Source organism: Dendropsophus ebraccatus, chromosome 11, assembly GCF_027789765.1.
Source record: "Dendropsophus ebraccatus isolate aDenEbr1 chromosome 11, aDenEbr1.pat, whole genome shotgun sequence".
Classification (NCBI taxonomy): Eukaryota; Metazoa; Chordata; class Amphibia; order Anura; family Hylidae; genus Dendropsophus; species Dendropsophus ebraccatus.
The window spans coordinates 57567977-57584636 of NC_091464.1; the positions used below are offsets into that span (position 1 = coordinate 57567977).

The 16660-nt window shown below is 45.6% G+C and overlaps 1 protein-coding gene across 1 annotated transcript; it reads right to left on the bottom strand.

The window, feature by feature from the left end:
* Positions 1-9534: 9534 nt before the first annotated feature.
* LOC138767409 (putative gastrointestinal growth factor xP4) lies at positions 9535-16545 on the bottom strand. Its single transcript, XM_069944910.1, has 6 exons — positions 16151-16545; positions 14882-14972; positions 13625-13771; positions 12576-12719; positions 11441-11593; positions 9535-9548 (listed from the first exon to the last, which is right to left on the bottom strand). Exons 2-6 carry the CDS (start codon positions 14958-14960, stop codon positions 9535-9537), a joined length of 537 nt encoding a protein of 178 aa, XP_069801011.1. The 5' UTR covers positions 14961-14972; positions 16151-16545.
* Positions 16546-16660: the final 115 nt, after the last annotated feature.

Genomic DNA, 16660 nt, shown 5'->3' on the forward strand with positions numbered 1-16660 from the left:
ATATTATATACTGTCAAGTCCAGAGTTAGTGGTTTGAAGAGGCCATCCTTAACCATGGTGTCTTCATACTGTGTTAAATTATGGCGTTGGTAGGGTAGATGCGTGCACGTAAGTTAAAGGAAGACTTGTAGGAGCAGATGTTCAGATCTAGAGGATGCAATCTAGAAAGAAGGTTAAATATGTTTATAATTGTTGTGACTATATGAAACTAATCATCAGTAGATATGTCCTTAATGGGAACCTGCCAGTTTATAATACACTCAACAGGGTAGTGCGGCGCTTAACAATTATTCACTAAATAACAAAAATTACAAAGTTATACAACTTTGTAATGTATGGTATGTTAGTGAATGGCCCCCCTCCCTGTGACCCTTGCCAATCGCGGCTGAGCAGCTGATGACGCGGCAGAGGGGGGCCGGCACGAGGGACGGTCAGAGAGGTTTGGCCGGCCTCCCGAAGATGACATCATTGTCACAAGATGACAGACGGGGGTCGACACGAATCAGGTGAGTATAGAGCACTACGCTTCCGGGTCTAGCGTGGGTGTGGGGAACACAGGGAAGGGGGACATTCACTAACAGTGAAAAGATAGATTGATATATAATGTTGTGGAGAAACTATTCAGGAGAACTAGTCATTTTTTACATTTAAACCTCTGCTCGTTCTGCACTTAGGAGTCCAGAGGGCGGTCCTAATCAATGATTGATAGATTAGCCGCCTACTAGACAACTCTGTTTTCACACAAAAACACAGGGATGCAGAGTATTTTTTCACACAAAAACACAGTGCTGCAGAACAATGCACTACACAGCCATGAGCCTGCAGCAGCCACTGTATACGATCCCTGCCCTCTCCTCTGCCTATGGCATTGTTCACGATAAGGCAGTACGCTGTAAAAAGATATATATATATTAGTGATAGAACTATATTAGACAGGTAAAGTTAAACCTTTTGGTCACATGAACAAGAGATGGGTGGAGCTAACCTGCTGTCACTTTCAAAGGCTGACCAGAAAAATTCTGAAAGCTGCTCTGACATAGGGGTACTTGCAACATTGGGTTTGTGCTATTATTTTGGCTAATACTGAGTTTTTGTGCTTAGCGTATAAATTTGCACCAGATTTATAAAGACCTTTGCGCTACTTTTGAGCAGTTTGCACCGGCGGCACCTTTTTTCATTTTCTACGCTTGGTGTGGGTGTGGTTTATTATTAACTACTTTGTTAGTGACATTTTTGAGCATTAAATTGCCCAGCAGTACTTCACTCCTACCATAGCGTAGTTTTTTGTAACCAAGCAAAAAAACAATTGCAAGATTTATGAAGGCACTTGTATCTAATGATAATTTTAGTGTAACAACTGTAAGATTTTGCGCAGCCCATAAAAAGTACCACCTGCTCAAAAACAGATGATGTATCTGCCCAACACACTATATCAAAAGTCTAAGCAAAAATCATAAAGCAAGACTGACTAAATTTGTATTATATATGTATTAATATGGTTATAGTTTTATTCTGTATGATATTTAAAGGGGAAAAGTCCTTGAAGATTACCTTTAGCATTAGGGTAGAAGCACCAGATAACTCCAGAGATTTGAGAGTTAAAGCAGCATCCTCTCCCACTACAGGCGGCCTCAGAGATGCCGGGATAACCACAGTTTACTCTGGCTTTTGGCTCTATGTTGCACTGGCCGGAAGCTGTAGAGAACAGAACTAGATATGCATTTCCAGGAGAAAATAAATATTGCTTGAAAAGAGTGCCTCTTAAACAGTGACATCTCGAGTGCCCCTTTAAGAGAAACTTTATCTTTGCCCTTTAAGAATGAATTCAGTACTGGCCCTTTACTGAATTTATTTCTAGTCCTTTGGAAGTGAATGTGGTACCAGCCCTTTAAAAGTGAATTTGGCACTAACATTTTAAAAGTGGCTTTGGTGCCGGCCTATTTAAGAGCGAATTCAGTATCAACCCTTAAGAAGCAAATTCAGTAATGGCCCTTTAAAATGTGGTACTAGTCCTTTAAAGAGTAACTTTGATACCAGCTCTTTAACAGTGACATCTAAAGTAACTTTATAAAAGTAAAAAAAATTGTTTGGTTACCATGACAATCTTGTAAAAAATCTGTATTTATGTCAGTGAGGTAAAAATTACAAGGACCTGCCATCTTCTATTGTCCAATAGGGGACATGGGACTGCGTGGATGTTGTCAGGCATTGAGTGAAGGACCTGTGATTTTCTATTGGCTGCTACATTACAGATATTTGCATGTGTGCTGTGATTGGCTGTATTTGTGCTGTGTGATGGGGAAATTTATAGTCTTTAAATGTTTATTTCTTTAAAAAGACAAACCCAACTGCAATTTTTACAGAGTCTATGAGAAAAGTGGTTCAGATTGTATTAACTTCAGAAAATCAGGAGAAGAAGAAAGCACTATAATTATCAGTCTGATATTTAGGATCAGTGTGTGATCAGCAGAGATCTGACCTCCAGGATGATGGAAACAAATATGGGACATGACCTGTCATGTGAATGAGCTATAGTGGCCCATTGTGATACTCGGTGTGAGCCCTGGAGATTGGACCCTGCACATTATACATGGGTAACATATCATAAGGGGCCCAAAGACCTTTGTGGAAGGGTTAAAGGGGCTACCCAGGCTTAGAAACACGTAGCTACTTTCTTTCAGAAGCAGTGCCCCCCCTTGGACCTTCAGTTTGAGTGTAGTATTGCAGCTCAGTTCGATTAAAGTGTGTGGTGAATTGTAATAGCACACTTAACCTGGGGGCAGGGCTGGTGCCATTTTTGAAATTTGCCATTTTTTCTAATCCTACATAATCCCTTTAAATTGCAACCAGGCTTCTCTAGTGGTGGCTCACCAATATTTCCAGTCCTTCTTTCCCTTGATATCATTTGTTGAAGGAGTGTTGGGAAGTTGTCAAACTTCATACACACTACAGTTATATGGCCACCTTTAGAGGCCAAGAATGTCATGCTACACGTGTGACTGGGGCCAGCTATACCCTATTACTTGGCTATATATCTTTATATAATCCACCAGGAGTAGGCTTCACAACATTTATAGAAAAGTGCTATATGGGACATCTGTGCAAAATGTAAAAGAGAAGCAGCAAAGGAAGAAAGGACCATGCGGAAAGGGTAGGAGTGAGGCAGCGGTTTTAGGCTTTACCCTGAGGATGGCGCTAATATACAAGTGTAATGATAGTACTATAGGTATCTAATGCACTATAGGTACCACAGCAATGTCGGATAGCACTATGCACTATGCAAGGATAGCACTATAAGTCACTCAAATGAAGCAGCGTAGGTACTGTTATGAAGGTAGCACCATAGGTACCTCAGAAGTTAATGACTTCACCAGCACCAATACTTACTGAGTCCTTGAACCATACAGCTGGAAGCCAGGACCACGACAAGAGCCAGGACCCAGCACAGTCTCTGCTCCATGATTATCTTCTTTCTGTGCTATAGACGATGGGCACAGGGTCTATTTTATATCCTCAGACCTCTTTGCTATATTCTTCAGATGAGGTTTACTTAAGGAGAGGCCTCAGTCTACTTTTCCTCCCCCAGTCTATATGTTCTACATCTAGTACAATGTGACTAAAGTGGAATTCCTTACATCCTGATAAGATGTTATTTCTTACTATGTCATCGGAAAAAAGAAAGAGACGGAGCTTAATACTGAGAGAGAATGACAAGCACCGACAGATCCTTGTAAGAAAGATCATCTATCAGTGGCTGCTAATATGGCATCTTTTGTTTGGGGTAATGATCAAAGAGAGTGCCGTATCCAGGAACACTTTCTCTGACAGTATAAGGTGTATGGCCCCTCCCAATACTTAGTTGAAAGAAGGGTGGAGGATCCAGGATTTTTGCCGCCTGACCCTATTTCAGAAGGATAAGCTGGAACCAGAGCAGTCTGGCTGGAGCTTACACTTCCCCTTCTATAGGGAACACATAAAATCGGGGCTGTAACAAGAGGTAGGCAGGGTAGGCACCTGCTTTGGGCACTGCTATTCACCTGGCCTGGGGGTCACTTGGATCCCCCATGCTAGCGAGTGCCACTTTCATGTGCAAGTGCACCACTGGTTTCCTGCTCTGTCACTTACCCTGAAGGCCAAAGGCTTAATGCACTTGTTTGCATCTTTGCACAGCCCCATCGGGCCATATAAAGGAACAGTAAGTCTGGTTCCTCTAAGGATCTTCTTCAATCATCGATTTAGTGGGACTACGCCTAGGGTGTTGAGTATGAGGTCTTTATGAAATAATTTATTGTGTGTTGGTCCAGAGGGGGATTAAATGTAGCTTGGGCCCCAGGCTGTCCTTTCATTCTTCCCCCCCAGTGCACAGACGTGGGACTCTAGAATACTTGCGTTCCCCTATAATAGATGGCCCCCTGTGTAGTCCTCCTATCCTAGATGTGCCCCGGTGTAGTCCTCATAGTAGATGGCCCACTGTGTCGGTCCCCCATTAGTAGATGGCCCCCTGTGTACTGTACGTCCCGCTTTAGTAGATGGCTCCCTGTGTAGGTCCCCTATTAGTAAATAGCCCCCTGTGTAGGCCCTCTATAGTAGATGGCCCCCAATGTTGTCCCTCCTTTAGTAGATGGCCCCCTGTGTAGTCCCCCTTTATTAGATAGCCCACAATGTAGTCTTCCTTAAATAGATGGCTCCTTGTGTAGTCCCCTTTAGTAGATGGTCTCCTGTGAAGTCCCCCTTTATTATATGGTCCACAATTTAGTCCCCCTTTAGTAGATAGTCCTTTGTATAGTCTCCCTTTAGTAGATGGTCTTCTGTGTATTCCCCCTTTAATAGATGGCCCCCAGTGTAGCCCTCCTTTAGTAGATGGCCCCCTTCTGTAGTGCCCCTTAAGTAGATGGGCCCCCTCCTGTGTAGCCCCCCTCTTTAGTACATATCCCCCTTCTGTGTATTTATCCCTTTAGTACATGGTCCCCATTATGATAATAAAAGATTTAAAAAATGAAAGAAAAAGAAACTCACCTCCCCCACATTCTCCCGTTGCTGCTGTTTTCCCGGCGTAGCTTTGCTCTTCTGTCTTCCGGCAGAGGCAGTGTATGCAGGGCCGTATTTGCCACTAGGCACCCGTGGTCCGGTGCCTAGGGCGGCGCCTTGCGGGGGGCGGCACCCGCAGGGAACACTTTTTTTATTATTAAAAAAACCCAAAAAACTCTGTAGGCACCGGCCCACGGGCGCCTGGTCCGCGCCAGGAGGGGGGGGGGTGTTGACGGGGCGGCCGGGAGCAGGATGGGCAGGCAGGCTGGTTCCCTCCCCCCATGCAGCGCCGAGGTTCGGGGTCCAGGGTGCGAGGCAGGGGGTGAGCTTCCGCCACACACAGTCTGACAGAGGCCGGAAGCTCACAGCTGCAGCCCCGCGGTCCCGGATCTTCTCTCTTGCTCAGCGGCGCTCACATGATGTGACGTCATCGCCGAGCAGGAGAGAAGATCCGGGACCGCGGGGCTGCAGCTGTGAGCTTCCGGCCTCTGCCAGACTGTGTGTGCCGGAAGCTCAACACCTGCCCCGCACCCCGGACCTCAGCGCTGCATGGGGGGAGGGAACCAGCCTGCCTGCCCATCCTGCTCCTGGCCGCCCCGTCTCCCCCCCAGCCTCTCCCCCCTGCCCCACAGTGTCTGCCCGCCCCCGGCCCCCCTGCATCCTCAGCTGCTCCCCTGCTGGGGGGCAGCCTCTCCCCCTACCCTCAGCCTCTCCCCTGCCCCCCCAGCCTCTCCCCCTAACCCTCAGCCTCTCCCCCTAACCTTCAGCCTCTCCCCTAACCCCCAGCCTCTCCCCTGCCCCCACAGCCTCTCCCCTGCCCCCCAGCCTCTCCCCTGCCCCCCAGCCTCAGCCTCTCCCTTGCCCCCCAGCCTCTCCCTTGCCCCCCAGCCTCTCCCTTGCCCCCCAGCCTCTCCCCTGCCCCCCCCAGCAACTCCCCTGACCCCAGCCTCTCCCCTGCCCCCCCCAACCTCTCCACCTAACCCTCAGCCTCTCCCCTGCCCCCCCCCAGCCTCTCCCCTGCCCCCCAAGCAACTCCCCTGACCCCAGCCTCTCCCCTGCCCCCCCCAACCTCTCCACCTAACCCTCAGCCTCTCCCCTGCCCCCCAACCTCTCCACCTAACCCTCTGCCTCTCCCCTGCCCCCCAGCCTCTCCCCTGCGCCCCAGCCTCTCCCCCCTGCATTCTCAGCCTCTCCCCTGCCCCCCAGCCTCACCCCTGCCGCCCCAGCCTCTCCCCTGCCCCCCCCAGCCCCACCCCCTAACCCTCAGCCTCTCCCCCTAACCCTCAGCCTCTCCCCTGCCCCCCAGCGTCTCCCCTGACCCCAGCCTCTCCCCCTAAATAGATAGATAGGAGATAGATAGATAGGAGATAGATAGATAGATAGGAGATAGATAGATAGATAGATAGGAGATAGCTAGATAGATGATAGATAGGAGATAGATAGATAGATAGATAGATAGGAGATAGATAGATAGATAGATAGATAGATAGATAGATAGATAGATAGATAGATAGATAGATAATAGATAGATATGGGAGAGATAGATAAAAGAGATAGAGAGAGGTAGATGAGAGGGAGGATAAAGAGCTAGACAGAGGAGAGAGAAGCATCAGGCTTACAGCAGGGGCACAGCATGCTGGACACTGCAGGAATTGCTGGAGAGAGGAGGCACACGGGTGGGCAGAGGTGACAGGTCACCACACTGATGCTACTGTGCCACAGAGAACAGCTGACACACACAGCTGATGACACTCCAGTTCAGCATGCTGCATTGTGGCAAAGTATCCCACCTGCAGTGGGTGCCAGGGGCGGGGCTTATCGACGGGGGGCGGGGCTTACCGGGATGTACCCGGAACGTTAACTTGCCAGGTCCACAGTCCGTCTGGCTTTAGGAGCGCCCGAACCAACCCCTATGGAAAGAGGGCAGGCGGCCAGCTAGGGGGGCGCTCTGGCAGACAGACAGAATGTCTGTCTGCCAGACCAGTTATGTGTGCAGCTGTCTGCAGAGCGCCCCCCCAGCTGGCCAGGAGTGATGCGCCCTGTGCAAAGGCACAGGTCGCACACCCCAAAGGCCGGCCCTGAGTGCAGGGAAGTGACCCCAGAACATCACTAATAGGGGATAGGGGGAGATGTTTTGTTCTATCCCCTATTAGTGCTGTTCTGGGGTCACTTCCCTACACTGAGCCCCCACAGATCTATGTATTCTTATATGCCACAAAGCATCCAGTGTATAGGACCCAACTACAACAGCTGCAGGCACTACAACTCCCAGCATGTACTGACAGTCTGCAGTCCTCAGGATATGCTGGGAGTTGTAGTACATTAGTATAATCCTCTGATAGCTGCCGCTGTAGACAGATGTTTTGCTGGACCTTCAGGGCTGATGGTTGTCACCCACACATTGCAGCCACCAGGAGACTCTGCACACAGTGATTTATTACAGGGTTGTCTCAGAGACTACAACTCCCAGCATACCCTGAGAGCTGTATAAATGGAGGGTGCTCTGAGATTTGTCACAGATACAGATGAATTCAGGAAAGGAGCGGGGTCAGCATGTCGTGTCTCACTGGTTGTATATTGGTGGGCTCCAGGTGCCCCAGTCCAACACTGGACAGAACCAGTCCCCAAACTAAGACGTCCCCGGCCTCCTTCCTTCCTCCATCACGTCTGTTTGATGAGAACAGCGGGCATCAAGCAGAGTGGCACCCAAGTGCCATGGTATATACCATGCATGTACAGCAACGTGGGGGGGGGGGGGGGGCGCCTCTGCGTGCAAAGTGCCTAGGGAAGCATGAACTCTGAATACAGGCCTGAGTGTATGTGAAAGACAGTTAAATAGTGCATGCACTCAGGGACATCTTCAAAGCTGCAATTCACTCAGGGGCTCATCGTAGGGTCCACCAGTGGGCCCCCAAGTGTTGTATAGATGCAGGACACAATAAGATGTGGGCAGTTCAGACGGATGCAAACCCCTTAAGGAGCTTTGGGTCCCTGGCAGCCACCTGAACAGCACATATTATGGCTCACCACTGAATATATTATCAAAATGAACATGATAGAGGCCAATATACTTCTCAATAATCTATTAACTTACATCAGAATAAAATAAAGTAGAATGAAAATAAAATCTCAAATAGAAATAATGGGGCTAATTTACTTAGGTGTTCATGGCAGCAAATTGTTGTTGTTTTTTTGTCCATTTTCCCTGCCTGTTTAGTGTTCCGACACAATTTTTCCAAAAATCAGACAAACCCATTGTTTTTGTCCAGAAACCCACCAACTGGGCATGTCGTGGGTGTGTCTTTTAAAACCTGCCATAATTGACAGCCTGTATATTTCTATTGAGGACAGTGGGGGTGGGGCATGGTCACATCCTCCTCCATGCTCAGCCATCTTATAGACAGACTCACCACAGAGCAGGGCAGCACAGCATGGAGGAGGGGAGCTTGATATTAGATCCATGAGGTACACAGGGAGCTGCTATCAGTAAGTGCAGTGAGTACATTTACCAATACTGTAGACAGAACAACTTTAATATAAAGTGGCCAACCCCTTTAAGCAAACCTCAATTTTTTTTACAGGTGTTCTATTCTAAAAACCAACCACTTCTAGTGTGGCAGTATGGTCAGGTTTTTGTTTTGCCCTGTGAAAAACCTTCCAGATTTACTTAGGGCATGCACCACACTAATAAATTTGATGGGGGAAAAAAACAGACACAACCGACAGCATAATGGCTGAAAATAGATGCATTGTTAGTGAACAAGACCCAATGTTTTTGCAGGGCACTGGCAGTGCAAAACCATATATCTATAACAGATAAATAAATATACTGTACATGCATGTACAGTATGTAGTTTATCAGCATATCATCACAGCAGGAACTAATAACTCTATAAAGTTACAGATAGAGAGCATATAGTAAAAGTACCGTAGGCATATATGTACAGTATACACACCACAATCCCTGTTATTGTACTGTCAGAATGTTAAAGGTTAAAGAGGTACTTAGCAGATTTTTTTTTTCAAATCAACTGGTGTCAGAAAGTTATATAGATGTGTAAATTACTTAAAAATCTCAAGTCTTCCAGTACTTATCAGCTGCTGTATGTCCTGCAGGAAGTGGTGTTTTCCTTATAATCCGACACAGTGCTCTCTGCTGCCACCTTTGTCCATGACAGGAATTGTCCCCAGCAGGAGAAGCTTTCTATGGGGATTTGCTGCTGCTTTCAATTAATCTAACTGATTTATTGTCATTATTATTATTTTTTAGGAACTTGAGCTCTAGTCACATTTTTTATGATATATTCATCAATTTGTTTCTTTCCGAATCGATCCACTCATCTCTACTATCAGGTAATAAGAACTTTTGCAGGAACCACAACTAGTGAAGGCGAAGATCAGGAGATCATTTTTCCGACTGTTCTGTCCATGTAGAGATGATGAGTGATTATGATTATGTACTGAGGCCTTTTTTTACTGGCAAAGGCCGGATTGTTCTAAATCCATTTATAAGATGCATTCTGTAGAGGAAAAACAGCTATTATTAATGCACATAACCAAGGCATACACCCTATAATTTTTCCCAATTTGTGGGATTTTTGAAGCTTTGCCTCTGTCCCTCAAATGAGCACCCACCACTGAGTAAATTAGCATTACCTTGATTCATTTTAGATCCATCTCTCAGAAACTCACTATTTGTTTTTAAAGCGACTCTGTGCCCACAATCTGTCCCCCCAAACCTCTTGTACCTTCAGATAGCTGCTTTTAATCCAAGATCTGTCCTGTGGTCCGTTTGGCAGGTGATGTAGTTATTGTGCTAAAAACAGCTTTTAAACTGGCAGCCCTGTGCCCAACGGCAGTGGCCTGGATTGTGTATGCATTAGGCTGGCACAACCTCTCTGTCCCTCCTCCCCATCCTCCTCATCATTAGGAATGCTCCAGGCAGATTGCATCCTATTCACTACCTGTGGCAGCCCGGCACATGGGCTGGATCGTTAAGGACCTGTGCAATCTTCAGGGTGGTGCAAAGTTAGGGCACAGATACTCCCGTGGGGCACAGGGTTGTAAGTTTAAAAGTAGTTTTTTAGGACAACAACTGCATCACCTGCCAAACGGACCCCAGGACAGATCTTGGATTAAAAGCAGCTATCCGAAGGTACAAGGGGTTTGGGGGGGTCAGATTGTGGGTACAGAGTCGCTTTAAAGGGATAGGTTCCCTATAAGTTGGGGCATATGTAATAAAAACTGAAGAGTGGCTGCACTGACACTCCTTAATAATCTTTAGGATTGACAATTCAATGGGTTATTCCAAGGTTTATAGTTAGCCTCTTCCAACTAGCTGATCAACGAGAATCCAACTGATTCCAGCTTATCACAAAAGCTGAGATCCATTCTCCCCAAAGTGAACAGGGTGGCCACTTCACTATCTATGGGACTTACAGCAATGTTGACACTTCCTGTATTAAAGGAATGGAACAGGGGAGCCGAGCATTCTCACTGCTTCTCCATTCACTCGTAATTTACCTTTGTTCCCGTGATCAGTGGGGGTCCCAGCAGTCAATCTCCAACAGATCAGTTAGTTATCGCCTATCCTGTGGATGTGGGTTTACCTTTATCCTACCCCTTTAGTTTTGCATAACAGTCCCATTAAAGAAAATGCCAAACACAACCAGCACATAGGAATAGCGCTGTTTTCATTCTAGTAGTATATAACCCATTTAAAGTAATATGGTACCCCTTTCTATATAGGTAGTTCTCAGCACCATTCTTAAAAGGGGGGTTGCCAATTTGTAGTAAATTTTTCAGTGTACAGTATTAGTAAGTGTACTCACTGTATATACTGACAGTAGCTCCCTGTATACCTCATACAGCTAAAATCCCCTCCTCCCGACTTTGCTGTGCTGCTCTGTGGTGAGTCTGTCCATGAGATGGTAAACATGGAGGAGCATGTGACTATGCCTCCCCCCTCCCCCCCCCCCGCCTGTGGATGACACAGGGGGCGGGGCTCGATCACATGCTTTTCCATATCGGCCATCCTATGGACAGAAACACCACAGAGCAGGGCTGCACAGCCTGGAGGAGGGGAGTCTGATTTTAGCTCTGTGAGGTACACAGGGAGCTGCTGTCAATCAGTAATGTGAATACACTTCCTATTGCAACACGCAAAACAATTTTACTCTAAAGTGGCCAACCTCTTTTAGCTTATCTTGTGGACATTTTACATCTTATCATATAAAGGATTTCTTTGTGGTCTTTCCCCTCAAAAATGCATTCTAACGGCCGTGGAACCCCATTTCTCCATCCCCATCAGTGTCATAGTCCCCGCCCCTAGGCCTCTAGGTCAGCCCATTCCCATGGCTGTGGAGGGGCAATGGGGATGACATGATTTTAAAAGCAAATCTTCTAATCTTACCCTCATCTGAGTAAGAATTAAAGCACCAGATAGAATTTGGTACAGAGTCGTCAAAACAGCATCCCTTGTTGACGCATTCGGTTGCTGTGACGCCGGGTGGTCCACAGTTTATTCTTGCAATGGGTTCAACATTGCATGAAAAAGGAGTATGAGCTGAAAAAGCAGAAAAAAATGACATAACACTGTACATATATACCTGACAAGCTGATAATCATCTCAACTAGTTTTTTAAATTGAACCTACCTCTATTACAGGTCACTATAATTAAAGGAGTTATCCCAAGATTTAAAGCTATGCCTTATCCACAGCATAGGGAATACAGTAAATGATAATCTCCAAGCCAAAGGGAAGGACAATCATACAGTCATGATTCCCCATAGGTTTCCTCCACAAGGGGTTTTTCATAGACTCCTGTTTTATTACTATGCTTTAAATTAAGCTATGGCTATGTGTTTTGTGCATTAATTATAGTCTATGTTTATTGTAGTTGTTTAATAGAAACAGAGACACCATCCTATATCCAAAACTCCGGAATTACTAGTACTTAAGTACTTTAGTACCCACTAGTTTAGTTAGGTTAAACACATAGTAAAAGAGAAGCAGGGAAATGTTTTCTCTAGACTCACTGATCATAAGAATGGAAGCCAGTTGTCATGGCATGGTGCCATGACAATTCTTTGCCACTGCTCCATACAAATTGTTGTGAATAAAAACACATCAAGAGGTTACATTAAATTAGACAAAAGAGTCAACTTTTTCTTTAAACCAGTGCTGCCATGGCCTTTTAATTTTGTCTGGTAATGCAGTACATGTGACAGTAGTACTAGAAGCAACCAATGGATTAGAGTGATGCTGTTTGTCTTCTAATAATATACAACCACTTTAAAAAGGTTACCCAAGATTACAAAAACATGGCTGTTTTCTTCCAAAAACAGCGCCACTAGTGCCCTCAGTCTGTGTCTGGTATTACAACTCAGTTCTATTGAATGGAGACAAGTTATCATATAGCACACAACCTGAGGACAAAGGCTGTTTTTGGAATAACTCTTTTAAACAGACAGGATATTTTGCTTACAGTGAGATACTGGATATTCAGCGTCCTTACAATGGAATAAAGCAAATCTTTAAATCTTACCAACACCTGAGCCATAGAAGCACCAGATGGAATTTGGAAGCGAGTCATCATAGCAGCATCCCTTGTTGATGCATTCGCTTGATGTGATGCCGGGTTGGCCACAATTGACTCTTGCAGCAGGTTCAATGCTGCACTGGATTTTAGCTGGAAAAAAAAAAAAAAAAAAAAAAAGATGCAGTACATATCATGCATCGTAAGCTCAATGTCAGGCAGCAGCTGTAGCAACTGAAAAAAGTCTCTGAAGGAAACTATGAAACTTCCCAAACTGTTTGTTTCTCCTAATTTAATGCACAAGTCATATATATTTATATATATAAATATATATATATATATATATATATATATATATATATATATAGTGATTGTTATCTCTACACAGATGTAAAAGGTAATTTTGCCGTTTTCATACCTCATTTTATATCATACGTCATGGTGCTTGTTCTGCAGATTGTGCTACCAGATTGTGCTCCACCATAGCCCCTCCCCTCCGTTACGTCATCAGCCTATAGGCCCCGCCCCTCAGTGGCGATTGGAACGGGCCGGCCTAAAGGTCTAGGCCCCACCCCCACTAGGTAAACCATCGGGGCCTATGCGTAGATTACGTCACAGAGGGGTGGGGCTACAGTGGTGATGTGGGCGGGGCTAAGTGGCGCTGCACCCGCAAAGCTCCACCCAGGTAGTACAATCCATAGAAGATAAAAGATCACTTTTTACTGGAAAAAGCACCTTGACGTATGATATAAAATAAAGTATGAAAAAAATTTACCCTTTACACCTATGTAGAGAAATCATAATGCAAGAAGGGGGTGACAGTGTCACTTTAGGAGAACACCCCCCATCCTGATGTATATTAAGCTACCGGTACCACTCTGTTGTACGCAATAAAAAATATGACCTTTACCTACAAGTCCTTTATCTGTTGTTTTATTTTGCGCCTTACTGCATGTGTACACTTGATAACCTATCACACAAGTGTTTCTACCAGAAGATGTATAATGGATCTCGATATAATATTACTGGATTTTTCAATTAGATTCACTAAATCTTACCAACATGTAAGCTATCATAGAAGCACCAGATGGAATTTGGGACAGAACTGTCGTAGCAGCATCCCTTGCTAACACATTCAGGTTCTGTGATGCCGGATGCTCCACAGTTTACTCTTGCAAGAGGTGCAACACTGCACTGCACCTGAGCTGAAAAAGCACAAAAAAGTATCATATCTTCCATTATATAATATCATGTATTGTAAGCTCAGTGTCAGGCAGTAGCTGTAAAGGTTATGAGAAATCAACGTGCAATAATTGAATAAAACTAATTTTTTGTGCCATGTATTAGGTTTCGCTAGACTATTTGTTATGTATCTAGGCTGACTCTTTACACTCCATGTTTCTGGATATATGGTAACAGGGGGACTAGCAACTGGACCCTCTGCCTATACAGCCTTTATCCCTTGCCTTTACATGAGAAACGTGAAAACATAAGAGAAGAGAACACGTAAAAACATGTTTGTAACTTCCCATAATTAGGGTCGGATATGAAAGAGTCACAAGGTAGCAAGAACTGTTTATAGGTAGGTTTATAGGTAAGCAGGTAGGTTGATGGGGGGAGGAGGGAAGTGGAACCTAAGATGGCAAAGAGGACACAAAAGGGTTAGAGTTCTGAGGGGACAGTAACACAAGAAGAAAGGTGGAGGTCAGATGTAGACACAAGGTAGCGGGAGGTCAGAGGTAGACACAAGGTGGCGGGGGGTCAGGGGTACACAAAAGGTGGAAGTAGGGAGTGAAGGGTAGACACAATGTGGCAGGAGGAGGTCAGGAGTAGACACAAGGTGGAAGAAGGACCGAGGGTAGAAATAAAATGACAGGAGGAGGGCCAGGGGTGGACACAAGGTGGCAGGAGTATACACAAGATGGCAGGAGATGTTCAGGGGTAGACAAGGTGGCGGGAGATGGTCAGGGGTAGACACAAGGTGGCAGGAGGAGGTCAGGGGTAGACAAGTTGGCAAGAGGGGTCAGAGATAGAGAGGGTCAGGGGTGGACACAAGATGGCAGGAGGTTGACAGGGATAAACATAAGATGGCAGGAGAAGTTCAGGGGTAGGCACAAGATGGCAGGAGGCTGTCAGGGGTAGACACAAGGTGCCAGGGTCTATGCTACAATCTGTAACAGGCCCCACCTAACATGGGGTATTTACACTGGTGTACTCTTGTGTGGAAAATTGGTCCTTGGGCCTATCAGGTATAAAGGCCTGGAAATCACTGCTACCGGTTAGTAATAGAAGTCTACACCAACCCCAATACTTACTGAGACTTTTGGCCATACAGCTGGAAGCCAGGACCAGGACGGGGACCAGGACCCAGCACAGTCTCCGTTCCTTAACCATCTTCTCTCTGTACTATAGAGGATGGGTACAGAGATTACTTTATACCCTCGGACCTCTTAGCTTTATTCATGCAAGGAGGTTTACTTAAGGAGAGGCCTTATTCTACTTCCCTTCCCCAGCTCCCCAGCCCTATACATCTTTAATCTCGTAATTCGTGACTAAGGTGAAATTCCATCAACATCCCGATAAGATGCTGTCTTAATATTTCTCAGATCGGGGAAAGAAAGGATTACAGCATAGCACTGGGACATTAGATAAGTATCAACAACACCAAGAAACCCGTGTAAGACATGTCATCTATAGGTGGGTGCAAAAATCAATGGATCTCTGATCAAAGGAAGGGTTTATGCTACTTAAGAAACCTCTTGGCTAATCCAAATGTATGTGGGCCCATGGGTGAGACTCATAGTGGCCTTTCAAGTCTCAACTTCTTTCCCCCACCCCTGGTAGTCACTGGGTATATGGGTAGAATCTAATGTATACTCAAGCTTTCAAGAAAATGGTGATGCTGGCACATCCCCTAATAAACGTTGAGATATACAGCCGAGGATTAGCCAACGTCAGCTGACTATAGTGATATCGGTCTGATCAGCCCTCGCTCTGATGTGTACACATGTAGACATCACTGTAACAGCATCTCATACATTTGGGTATAAGGCCTCCACAGCATATACAGTCTCCACAGAATGTGAGCCCTCCTCCGTCTCAGTCATACCTATTACCCTTCATTTCATTTGACAACTAGAGGGTCACCTGGTGCCTTCTCCATGATATGGCCTTCGATATTACGCACGCTTACCGGCCTCTTCCACAACCTTGAGCATGACCCAGGCATCCAAAGCAGCATTGCCAGGATCAGCATTGCTTGTCATATGCCAGTTATCTTAATAACCATACTACCATACATGATACATACAGGTAATGTATGTCGGGGTAGCTATGCAGTGTTTTGGCTGCAGGATTGGTTAAGGGTCACTTTTCACGATGGCCAAGAGTGGTGTTGGAACCCACGCCCTGACAAACAGGCACTGCGGTTGAGGTTTGGATAACCCAAGTGTGAACAGGTGTATAGGTGAAGGTACAAAAGAGTAGACCAGAGTGCAATGACTTAATCAGGATTACTTGGTGTGCACTCTGTTGGGATAGCATAGTGCAGAACAGAAGTAAAAAAAGAAGATACTTGTACTCACGTATCGATTCACTATTCTTACCACCTTTTGCCTTACAGTATCGGATTCCCGTCCTAATAAGGTAGTACGAAATCCCAGGTCTCTGCACTTTCTGACACTTCTCAGAGAAATTGTGCTTTACAGTAGGATATGTCAGCTTTCTTAACTGTATTTGTCCTTCTGGGGTAAGTACCTAACTCCAGGTTACTGCCCTGTGTTATGTAGAAGGTATCCTGGGAGTGGACAAGGTTTTCCTCCTAAGGTTTTCTAGCACTGCATGCTAGCAGTAATCTATCACATGAAAGGATAAGTCTCTTGCTCTGTGGTGTCTCTCTACCTCCACCTCTACCTCAATGAGAAGACCAAAAAGCCCCTCCCACCAGGAACTAGCTCCTTTTTATAGGGACAACGTAGCTAGTGTGTGATTGGTGGGGCTGTGTGTTGGTAAGAAAGATTATGAGGAAAGATAGAAGTGAGGGAAACAAACCTGCACCTGTGATAGGGGGAAACATAGCAGGTGACATAAAACAA

What these genes read in the sequence shown, in the direction of transcription:
- LOC138767409 (XM_069944910.1), bottom strand. Translation starts at nt 14,960, where the DNA reads ATGGTTAAGGAACGGAGACTGTGCTGGGTCCTGGTCCCCGTCCTGGTC. An exon ending in CTATGATAGCTTACATGTTG is followed by an intron (nt 12,720 to 13,624) that starts GTAAGATTTAGT and finishes TTTTTTTTCCAG; the next exon opens with CTAAAATCCAGTGCAGCATT. An exon ending in CTTCTATGGCTCAGGTGTTG is followed by an intron (nt 11,594 to 12,575) that starts GTAAGATTTAAA and finishes CTGCTTTTTCAG; the next exon opens with CTCATACTCCTTTTTCATGC.